Source organism: Hemitrygon akajei, chromosome 7 (genome assembly GCF_048418815.1).
Source record: "Hemitrygon akajei chromosome 7, sHemAka1.3, whole genome shotgun sequence".
NCBI lineage: Eukaryota > Metazoa > Chordata > Chondrichthyes > Myliobatiformes > Dasyatidae > Hemitrygon > Hemitrygon akajei.
Window position 1 is genome coordinate 91,642,630 of NC_133130.1, and position 12,380 is coordinate 91,655,009.

The following is a 12,380-nucleotide window of genomic DNA, read 5'->3' on the forward strand; positions in this document are numbered from 1 at the left end:
GAGAAATCTCTAGAGGTGGGTACAGTTACGTTGATAGGAAAGGCCCAGGCCCATTCTTCCACCCCTCACCCCATGCGCACCCTCGCTTCTCTCTCCTGTCTGGTTTCTCCCCGAACCTGTGACCACCTCCATTATTTATCAGAGTCCAGCCCTTGTTCCTGCTGTCAGTCCCCACCTTCACGCTCTCCCTACCTGGTTCCATCTCCCTCTCAATGTTATTCCCTCTTACCCGCCCCCGTCGTCCTCCGCCTGCCACTGCCTCTGCTCCGCCTTCGCTCCTCTCCTGCCATCGGTGCACCAGTCACCTCAGACTCACTATTCCACTGTATACTGGCCATCTCGCCCTCCCCCCACAGTCCCGATGCAGGGTTTTGATCCAGTCCGCTTTCCTCCCACAAATCTACTCATTTCAGCTTGTTTGTCGCTCGAGATTCCAGCATCAGCAGTCACTTGGAATGGTCTCCCTCCACTCAAAGCCTTCCCCCTGTCCCTGAAGCATCCATAACCCAGCACATTGTGCTGCTAGTCCAGCCCATCGTCAACCATGTTTCTATACTTACAGGAGTATAATCCCTGTACTGATCACTGGCCAGCTCACCTGAGTTCTCTTAAAACCAGAATATAATATAAATGGTAAGACGCTCAGCAGTGTCGAGGATCTGAGAGATCTTGGGGTCCATGTCCATAGGACACTCAAAGCCACTGCGCAGGTTGATAGTGTTGTTAAGAAGGGGTGCATGGTGTGTTGGCCTTCATCAACTGTGGGATTCAGTTCAAAAGCTGTGAGGTAATGTTACAGCTATATAAGACCTCAGTCAGACTCCACTTGGGGTACTGTGTTCAGTTCTGCTCACTACAGAGAGAGTGCCGAGGAGATTTACAAGCATGAAGCCTGGATGAGAATAGGTTGAGTGAACTTGGCCTTTTCTCCTTGGAGCGACGGAGGATGAGAGGTGACCTGATAGAGGTGTACAAAATAATGAGAGGCATTGATCGTGTGGATAGTCAGAGGCTTTTTCCCAAGGCTGAAATGGCTAGAATGAGGGGGCATATTTTTAAGGTGCTTGGAAGTAGGTACAAGGGGATGTCAGGGGTAAGTTGTTCACACAGAGAGTGGTAGGTGGATGGAATGCACTGCCAGTGGCATTGGTGGAAGCGGATACAATGGGGTCTTTTAAGAGCCTGTTAGGTACATGGAGCTTAGAAAACTAGAGGGCCATGCGCTGGGGAAATTCTAAGCAGTTTCTAGAGTAGGTTACGTGGTCGGCACAACATTGTGGGCTGAAAGGCTTGTAATGTGCTGTGAATTTCTATGTTCAAAAACAGACGCGATTAAACCTCCCAGCCCTCTCGTGATTCCCCACCCATTTCTGTCTGCTCTGCCCACTGGCGCTGCTTGTTTAGTTAGTCTGACGTAGAATTCTGACTCAACCACCACTACATGAGTGTTCTCTGTCCCACCCCTGATGCCTCACTAGCTTAAACTCTCCCAAAGTGCTTGAGCAAGGGTATGGATAAAATGGACGCACAGAGGCGGTGTCCAATAGTGCAAGAGTCTGCGACCAGAGGGCACAGCCTCAGAATAGAAGGACGTCCCTTTACAGCAGAGGTGAGGAGGAATTTCTTTAGCCAGAGGGTGGTGAATCTGTGGAATTCATTGCCACAGATGGCTTTGGAGGCCAAGTCATTGAGTATATTTAAAGTGGAAGTTGATAGATTCGTGATTAGTTAAAGGCGTGAAAGATTACAGGAGAGGGCAGGAGAATGGGGTTGAGAGGAAAAATAAATGAGCCATGATGGGATGGTAGAGGGGACTCATAGAAACACAGAAAACCTACAGCACAATACAGGCCCTTCAGCCCACAAAACTGTGTCAAACATGTCCTTACTTTAGAACTACCTCGGCTTACCCATAGCCCTCTATTTTTTTATGCTCCACGTACCTATCCAAAAGTCTCTTAAAATACCCTATCGTATCCGCCTCCACCATTGATGCTGGCAGTCCATTCCATGCACTCACCTCTCTGAGTAAAAAAACTTACCCCTGACATTTCTGTACCTACTCCCAGCACCTTAAACCTGTGCCCTCTTGTGGCAACCATTTCAGCCCTGGGAAAAAAGCCTCTGACTATCCACATGATCAATGCCTCTCATCATCTTCTACACCTCTATCAGGTCACTTCTCATTCTCCATCGCTCCAAGGAGAAAAGGCCGAGTTCACTCAACCTATTCTCATAAGACATGCTCCCCAATCCAGGCAACATCCTTGTAAATCTCCTCTGCACCCTTTCTATGGTATCCACATCCTTCCTGTAGTGAGGCGACCAGAATTGAGCACAGTACTCCAAGTGGGGTCTGACCAGGGTCCTATGTAGCCGTAACATTACCTCTCTGCTCTTAAATTCAATCCCATGATTGATGAAGGCTAATGCACCATATGGCGCCTTAACCACGGAGTCAACCTGTATAGCAGCTTTGAGCGTCCTATGGACTCAGACCGCAAGATCCCTCTGATCCTCCACACTGCCAAGAGTCTTACTATTAATGCTATATTCTGCCATCATATTTGACCTACATTAATATATAACCATATAACAATTACAGCACGGAAACAGGCCATCTCGGCCCTTCCAGTCCATGCCGACGCTTACACTCACCTAGTCCCACTGGCCCGCACTCAGCCCATAACCCTCCATTCCTTTCCTGTCCATATACCTATCCCACTTTACTTTAAATGACAATATCGAACCTGCCTCTATCACTTCTACTGGAAACTCATTTCACACAGCTACCACTCTCTGAGTAAAGAAATTCCCCCTCGTGTTGCCCTTAAACTTTTGCCCCCTAACTCTCAACTCATGTCCTCTTGTTTGAATCTCCCCTACTCTCAATGAAAAAAGCCTATCCAGGTCAACTCGATCTATCCCCCCAATTATTTTAAATACCTCTATCAAGTCCCCCCTCAACCTTCGACGCTCCAAAGAATAAAGACCTAACTTGTTCAGCCTTTCCCTGTAACTTAGGTGCTGAAACCCAGGTAACATTCTAGTAAATCTTCTCTGTACTCTATTTTGTTGATATCTTTCCTATAATTCGGTGACCAGAACTATACACAATACTCCAAATTTGGCCTTATCAATGCCTTGTACAATTTTAACATCACATCCCAACTCCTATACTCAGTGCTGTGATTTATAAAGGCCATCATACCAAAAGCTTTCTTCACCACCCTATCCACATGAGATTCCACCTTCAGGGAACTATGCACCATTATTCCTAGATCACTCTGTTCTACTGCATTCTTCAATGCCCTACCATTTACCATGTATGTCCTATTTGGATTATTCCTACCAAAATGTAGCACTTCACACATCAGCATTAAACTCTATCTGCCATCGTTCAGTCCACTCTTCTAACTGGCCTAAATCTCTCTGCAAGCTTTGAAAACCTACTTCATTACCCACAACCTTTGTATAATCTGCATACTTACTAATCCAATTTACCACCCCATCATCCAGATCATTAATGTATATGACATACAACATTGGAGCGAATACAGATCCCTGAGGCACACCACTAGTCACTGGCCTCCAACCTGACAAACAGTTATCCACCACTACTCTCTGGCATCTCCCATCCAGCCACTGTTGAATGCATTTTACTACTTCAATATTAATACCTAACGATTGAACCTTCCTAACTAACCTTCTGTGCGGAACCTTGTCAAAGGCCTTACTGAAGTCCATATAGACAACATCCACTGCTTTACCCTTGTCAACTTTCCTCATAACTTCGTCAAAAAATTTATTAAGATTTGTCAAACATGACCTTCCACACACAAGTCCATGTTGACTGTTTCTAATCAGACCCTGTCTATCCAGATAATTATATATACCATCTCTAAGAATACTTTCCATTAATTTACCCACCACTGACATCAAACTTACAAGCCTATAATTGCTAGGTTTACTCTTAGAACCCTTTTTACCAATGGAACCACATGAGCAATATGCCAATCCTTCGGCACCATCCCTTTTTCTAATGACATTTGAAATATTTCTGTCAGAGCCTCTTCTATTTCTACACTAACTTCCCTCAAGGTCCTAGGGAATATCCTGTCAGGACCTGGAGATTTATCCACTTTTATACTCCTTAAAAGCACCAGTACTTCCTCCTCTTTAATCGTCATAGTTTCCATAACTTCCCTACTTGTTTCCCTTACCTTACACAATTCAATATCCTTCTCCTTAGTAAATGCTATATTAATGCTATATTCTGCCATCATATTTGACTCGATAGCCTAATTCTGCTCTTGCGTCTTATAGTGTTGGTCCCCTCTTGGCTCGGGTCACCTTGCCGTGGGAGGGATCCCAGTGATGCAAACACCTAATGCTGTCTGCGCTGCACCCACTCCTTGTCTAGACATTTCAGCCATCCTGCCTTCCTGTTTCTAAACTCGCTAGTACGTGGCAGAAAGGGTAGTCCAGCGATTACAATATACCACTACTTCATCTTTACAATTTTCTGTTGACCTGTAAATCTCCTTTGCAGGACCTCATCTCTCTCCTTGCTGATTATCATTGGTGCCAGCGTGGACTGTGCCTTTTTATCATGGAGCAAGATACGTTCTGAGCATCGCACAAATCAGATCGGTGATCTTTTCTTCAGTCTTGCTTAGTGAAGGTCGGGGCTGTGAATGAACGTTTGCATTTTCTGCTTTTTTTTTAGGTGTTGTCTGAACCCTGTGGCCAAGAAATCACCACAAGGCACATGCTACCGATGGTTCTCCAGATGGCAGGCGATAAGGTGGCAAATATTCGCTTCAACGTGGCTAAAACGTTGAAGAAAATAGGACCGGTTTTGGATGCCGAGTAAGTTTTTGAGTTGGGGCTTATAACGCGGCCTGTGGAGAATGTTTCGTCTCCGGTTTGGAACGGAAGTTGAGACGCCGCTGTGGTGGCATTTAGCAATAGCGTCGCACCGTCTTTTGTCCCCACAGGTCCATTCCGGCCAAGACCTCCCATCTCTGTCAGTCCCGTCGTCCCAGGTTCTGAACCTGGGATTCACGGACCCCTGGCTTAATGGTCCATGGCACCAAAATGGTTGTGAACCCCTGACTAAACCTTTCCTGCCCACGTACCTGCCTCAACCAGTTCTTCTGGCAGCTCATTCCATGTACTGCGTGGGGGAGGGGTGCAAATGTAACCATCAGGCCTCTCCCTCAACCCCCTTGGGTATTTGCTTCACTTTCCTGCTTGACCTGGATCTTTAAACGATCTTCTTCATTGTCCAGAGATTAAGACCATAAGACACAGGAGCAGAAATAGGCCATTCGGCCCATCAATACTGCACGGCCATTCAATTAATACCCCTCAACCCCACTCGCCTGCCTTCTCCCTGTTTTTTTTTTTAAAGAGAAAAGGACATCCTTGCCAGGAATATTTAGTGGCCCGTTTCTACTGTCCGACTTCCTTGTTTAAGGTCTCTCCGCTGCCTTTGTATTCCAAGGACTTCATTGTACTACAGCTTTCCCAAGCCAGGCGTAAAATTCCTTTTTGTAAGATTGACCTTGCGTACTCTCTCATTACCCACGCTGCCTGAGGAACTCCAGTCAGCTGGCCTTTAAAAGGGTCCAACATGTCAGAGGTGTTGCTTTCCCTTCGAGCAGCTGCTGCCCAGTTTATCTTCTCCTGTTCCTGCCTAATACTGTTACAATTAGCCCTTCTGCACCTCAGCACCTTCTCCCAAGGATGTTTTAATCCGTAACTATCTTAAAACTGAGGGAATTACAATTATGGTTGAAAATTTGATCATCTGGCCTGGCTCATTTCCTTGGAAGCTGTATTATGTCGCCATTCCAGCTTGGAGTGTCTGCATACTGTCTGGTGTAACCCTCCTAGATGCAGTTATCAATTTTGACCCATTGAAGCTGCTGGTGCTCAGGAAATTCCATTCAGTACTGGGGAAGTTGAAATCAGCCACTCAGTAACCCTATTTTTAAGTCTTTCCGTGATTGGGGTTGAGGGGGATAATAAATTGGCTGTGATGGAATGGCAGAGTAGACGCGATGGGGTGAATGGCCTTTCTGCTCCTGTGTCGCATGGTCGTATCTGCCTGTATATCTGTTCCCCAGCTCCCAGTGGCCTTTTGGGAGCCTAGCACAGTAATTAAACCATTTTGTTTGTGTGTCATGCGATATATGTCGCCTGCATGGACTTCAGTGAGACCTTTGACAGGGTCCTGCACGGGAGGCTGGTCCTTATTGTTAAAACTTCTGGCAACGTGGATTAAAAGTTGGCTGAGGGAGGTGGAGGGTGTTTCAAGCAAAGCTTGGGTTCTGGAAATAGTCAGTTGTACTGTATAGAAACATGCCCTCTTGTCCACTGCATCTATACTGACAATCACTCCTTGCTATAGTAAACCCACTTAGCCACACTAACTCCACACCCCTATGTCTCGCTCATTGAACCTGTAGAACACAATGTTGTGCCAAACTAAATCTTCCTTTTCAGTCCCGACGAGGGGTCTGGGCCCAAAGCATCAACCGTTTATTCACTTCCATAGGTGCTACCTGACCTGCTGAGGTCTTCCAGCATTTGGTACATGTTGCTCTGGATTTCCAACATCTGCAGACTTTATAATTAAACCATCACCTTTTGCCTGCACATGGCGGATATCCTCCATTCTCCACACATTCTTTTCCTGTCTAACAGTGTCTTAAATACTTCAACACTCACACAAAATGCTGGAGGAACTCGGCAAGTCAGGCAGATGGGTTGCATTAAAAGGAAGTTTATGCATTCAGTGCCCCTCTCTTCAACGGCGTAAACATGGGGCATCCAAATTATTCTCCTTTTCCATCCACTAACCCAAATGAGCTGAGCTGCAGTTTCTGACCGTAGTCTGCTGGTTGAGCTCTTACCCATATCTGGCCAGTAAACGATCAGTTGTGGTAGTGGGAGCCTGCGTGAGAGGCAGAAACAGGAGATTTTAATCTGGGTAATACCCAGTGTAGTTTTGGATTTAAGTGAATGCGTTGCTGTCTTGTTTTGAAGGTCACAGGTACTAAAAGTTGCTTTTAAATCACAGCACTTTACAGAATGAGGTCAAACCAATATTGGAGAAATTGAGTCAGGACCAAGATATGGACGTAAAATACTTTGCGCAGGAAGCCATGACTGGTAAGTTGCAGCTTTGCACCCGGCTCGGTATGAGCATAAACATTCTCCCTTCAAGCAGTCTGGCCTGCATTGTCCCAGAGTTTGTCGCTGGGTCTCTGAAGATGAGCACAAGACAAGAGGGGTGTCTGCTGGGTTCCTGCTGTAGGTGCACTGATGGTGGAAAAGGCTCTTTAAACGAAAGATGTGTGCCTTGTAATCTGCACGTGTAACTAGTGAGGGTCAGGGGGAAAACATGCGGTCCTCAGCAGGTTCAGTAAAGGGGATAAAAGACAAATTATGGATTCAAAACTCTGAAAGTACAACTGGGAGCCAGCAAGAGGATTATTCGAAGAGCTGGAACAGTGCTGTGATATTTGTAACTGTTTCCAGTTGGAGGGATTTGCTAATTGTTCAGAATTATAAACCCTGATATAGAGCTGAGAATTTCATGCTCAGCTCTATGTCTCTTACTTGCCCTCCTGTTTCTGTAGGCTGAATATTTTAAGAACCAATCCAGAGTTTTGAGTAGAATCCTCAGTAAAGAGTTCTGTGTTTCTATTAGGTGATTTTTAGGGTTTAAGAATGGGTGTTAAAATCTAGTGCTACCATTCAATAATTCTCTACCATTGTCTGTACATCCTGTTGCCCCGCTGGTGTTTAGGGCAGTAATGAAGCCCCTCCATCTCTGGCAGTGTTCAGGGCCCCCCTCATCTTGTCAGGAGCTTCCTCAGTTTTCACTCCTGTCAATCACGCAAATCCTGGGTGGAGCCCAGGAATACCGTTGCACTCAGAGGTAGAAAGATTTTTCATTGCTGTTTCCAGAACCGTTTTGTTTGACCAGTCAGGGTTGTTAGCCCTGAGCTGAGCCCCTGAACCTGGAGGACCAGTGGACCACCTTTGGTTTGCCCTCTACTCTTTGACCTGTTTGGCATGGGTGACCCTACCAAGGGCCAAAGCATAAAGCCCTGAGCCTCATGCACTCCAGATAAAACCCAATCCTGTCCACCCTAGGTGTATAAGATGATGAGAGGCATTGATCGTGCGGATAGTCAGAGGCTTTTTCCCAGGACTGAAATGGCTATCGTTGGGGAGCATAGTTTTAAGGTGCTTGGATCATAGTCCTGGTATTGTATTGGCACAAAGAAATTAATTCAAGGATATTCAAAATACTAGATGCAAGTACTTTAGATAGGGTATCTTTTGTATAGCCTTCTGCCACGGCACGATCTAGTTTTGTGCAGTTTATTAGAGCACGTTGCCAGTCTTTCCTGTGTGACCCCTTCGCCATTGGCTCAAAGGAGTTAGCAAACCATACGGGTAAGTAGCGTAAGATGAAGACAGCTAGAATGTAAATGTCGCGTTGGCATGTTCTGCTAGAAATTCGAGGGGTTATCTCATCAACATTCTTTTTTTGTTTAAACCTGTTTAGGGAATGGACTTCTTTAATGACAACTTGAACTCCTTGTGCATGATGTGGCTAGTGGATCATGGTGAGTATAGCTTTGATGAATCGTTACTATTGTTGAACAGAAGTCCTTCAAAGTTGTCCATGTCGTCTTCCTTGTCCAGGTGTTTCCATGATGCTGAGTGATCCTACCAGGTGCCTTACCAAAAATCCTTCATCGTGCTTTGCACATCCTCAAAGGATTGGGTCAGGCTCAAGGCACGACATGCCCCTCACAGAGCCATGCTGACTCTCCCGAATCAGACTATGCTTCTTGTAAATCCTGTCTGTAAGAATCTTCTCCTACAATTTGCCCACTGGTGAAGTAAAACTCACTGGTCTATAATTCCCAGGGTCATCCGTTCTCTCTCTCTTGAGCAAGGAAATAACATTTGTCCCCTTCCAATCATCTGGTACTTCCTCCGGTGAGGACTGGCCAGCGACGATGCCCAGATCGTCACTGAAGGTGCAGCAATCTCTTCCCATGCTTCCACTTCTTGCCGTACATTAAGGAACTTGTCTCTGACACCAATCAACACATGAAGTCAGCTCTGGCCTCTGTTATTGTGGGCTTGTCCACCATCCTGGGCAAGGACGCAACTGTTGAGCACCTGCTTCCCCTGATCTTGGCTCAGCTCAAAGATAAGGTAATTTTATCATGAAGTGCAAACTTTAACATAATTCTTGTGTGACCTGTGGACATCGTGGATATTTTTTGAATAGCCTACCGAAATCAGGCAAATACCATCGGAGAGCTGTCTTCTGTGTGCTGTTTGAAAGCTGGTGTCAAGTCAAGAGTGGTGATGAAAGGTCGCTTATTGTTCATTAGGCGATCGGAAAGCTGGTTGCCATCTCTGGAACTTGTACACTCAGGCATCTGCTGAAGGTGACGAGCAGTCCATGCTCCACCACGAGATACAGGTATCTGGATAAGTGTGCCAGAACAGGATGTGTTGCAATCTAGACTGATGTGTCTAGGCTTTTGCTCTCGCTGATACTGATTCCTGGAAATGACAGCAGTTGGCCCATGTTCATCTTTCCTGTTGACAAACATTTTTAACTGCCGTTTGCTTGGAGCTGTGTGGTGATGTCCAACATGAACATTGCAACACAGACAAAAGTGGACAGAACCTCACAGGAATCTTCAAGTTGGAGATTTAGTCCTGCTCAGTGACGAGCAGATTGCCCGCAACTGCTGGCCAATGGCCAGAATGAGGAGTACCATGCATGGTAATTTTCAGGCTTATCGTCAAACTGGTATAGTCCGGAAGTGATGAGATCTCGTCATGCTAAATACTGTGCCATGGGTTCAACTGCAAGTGGCACCCTGGCTGTGGGAATATGTCGACGGGCATATGACTGAGCATGTACGTTCATTATGGGATTTGCTGTTCTGAATTCAGACTTTGCCTCTTCTCTCGCCAAATCTGGTAAGTTTGGTGTCGAGAAGTATTTGTCGTCAGCCCTTTCATTCTTGAGTTCGTTGCAAGGTTGCAAGCATAAATTGTCTTCCTCATAAAATGGGACATTAGCAAATGAGTATGGAGAGGAAGATTGGGGGACCGCTTTGTCGAGCACCTACAACAGACAGGATGTCCCGGGTGCCACCCACTTCAACTCTGCTTCACATTCCCATTCGGATATGTCCATACATGGCCTCCTCTACTGCCATGATGAGGCCAAACTCAGGTTGGAGGAGCAACACCTCATATACCGTCTGGGTAGTCTCCTGCCCCTTGGTATGAACATCAAATTCTCCAACTTCCGGTAATTCCCTCCCTCTCCCTCCCCCCATCCCAGTTTCACTCTGCCTCCTCTTCCAACTGCCTATCACCTCTCTTATGATTCTGCCTCCTCCTACTACACAGTACTTCCTCCTTACATTCCTTCTTCACCTTTTCTGCCTATCCCCTCCCCCAGCCCTTGATCTTTCCTCTGATTGGTTTTTCACCTGGCACCTTCCACCCTCCCCGCACCTTCTTTATAGGGCCCCTGCCCCCTCACTCTGCAGTCCTGACAAAGGGTCTCGGCCCGAAACGTTGACTGCTCATTTCCACGGATGCTGCCCGACCTGCTGAGTTCATCCAGCTTGTTTGTACATGTTTACAGTAGCCATGTAGTCCAGCAACCAGCACAACTTTGCGATGTGGGAGAAACAGGATCATCTGCGGTCACAAGAGATAAACTGCAGTCTTCAAACAGAACCAGAGGTCAGAATTGGACACAGTTTGCTGAAGCTACAGGACTGCTGCACTACCTGCAGTATGACTGAGCCACTCTCAAGCCTGGTTTCATTAAACCTACGACATTTGCATGCTGAGAACAATGCTCTTAATTCCTTACTAGCTGCAAAATAGGCATCACCCTTTTTAAAAAAAACCTATAAAGGAAGTTAGCAAAATGGCCATCACTTTGTTATTTTAATCACCCTGAAGGTGCAACAAGCTGACGGCCAACACATTTCTGTTGTATTTTACCATAGATTTCCCTATGGTGAATATAATTTACCACAAGAGACACAGCTTTTCTGTGTCACCAGTCTTCTACAAAGTTAACTGTCTAGAGTTTTGATTGTTAATCCTTCAAATTGACGATTGAAATGCAACTTTTCATTCTTCAGGTGTCTTGGCCTGAAACATAGACTGTCCATTTCCCTCCACAGATGCTGTCTGACCAGCTGAATTCGTCCAGCATCTTGTCTTTTGCACCCCAACAGCTGCAGTTTCCTGGGTGTCCAACTTTGAAGAAAAAGTTTCACGTTTTCATATTCTGTTGAAAAATTTTTGTTTACTAGATCAAAAAGTACCAGAGATTTGAGGGACGACGCCCTGGTACTTTGCTGAGTTGGAGGTGGAAGGTAATGCAGAAACCTTCGTCAATAAGTCTTATCTCTGTTGGAAATGTTATGTCAGGATATCATTAGCAAACCACCCAGGGCAGGGCACCGCGGACTGGTTTAATATTGACAATATTCTTGCGGACCGGCCGATGGGGGGGGTGGGGTGGGGTGGTGGGGGTGTTAATCACGACTGGAATATAGGTGATAAGTCAACTATGAGTCACTTATAAGTGGCTAATACACTCAATTTTGCTTCTAAAAGGGTTTATCAAACGAATTTAATATTAAACACACCGCATATTTTCCTCGCATGAATATAGTGATGTCAATTATAACTCACTTATACCTTTGTAAGTCAATAGCATCATAACATTTTAAGTAACGTTTGGATATTAAACACAGCGCATATTTTCCTCGTATGAACATATAAAATCATTGCTACACACCAGTGAGATGACAAGGTAAGGGCCAGAGGACCTCGTACCGGGGCCGCGGCAGTCGCAGTCCGGAGAGAGTAACCAACAAAAGTTTGGCTCGAGGGATAGCTTTCAGTAGATTGTAGCTAGGCAGCGAGCCCGAACTGGGTCGACTGCGAATATTTTAGCATAGGGTTCCCCACCAACACTCGGTGTGCTGAACAGGTTCAGAGGTGGCGCCCATCTGTCCGCGCTCCGGGCCGGTAGCAACGGCGCTTCCCGCTGGCCAGTTACCAAGGCCAACCAGTGACCCCTGGCGCAAGGGTTAGGCGTCTGATGATCTCACGTAGGTGATGACCGCGCATGTGTTCAAATTCTACAGTGGCCGTGACAGGGAATGAGGAAAGATGCAGCTGACTCATATCGTTTCCTCGCGGCCCGGTTGTTGGGGACCCCTGACCCAGGGAACCGGGTGTGGGGGGTGGGGGGGGGGAAATGCCATGGCTCATTTATACTGTGT

General features: G+C 46.2%; 1 protein-coding gene across 1 annotated transcript in view; it reads left to right on the forward strand.

The window, feature by feature from the left end:
- Window positions 1-12,285, forward strand: part of LOC140730666 (serine/threonine-protein phosphatase 2A 65 kDa regulatory subunit A beta isoform-like) — a 92,163-nt gene extending 79,878 nt beyond the window's left edge. The window contains exons 19-22 of the mRNA XM_073051416.1: window positions 4,730-4,872; window positions 7,091-7,182; window positions 8,591-8,651; window positions 11,268-12,285. Of these exons, the coding sequence (XP_072907517.1) occupies window positions 4,730-4,872; window positions 7,091-7,182; window positions 8,591-8,607 (252 nt within the window). The 3' untranslated portion in view covers window positions 8,608-8,651; window positions 11,268-12,285. The remainder of the gene's footprint in view (window positions 1-4,729; window positions 4,873-7,090; window positions 7,183-8,590; window positions 8,652-11,267) is intronic.
- The last annotated feature ends 95 nt before the right edge of the window (window positions 12,286-12,380 follow it).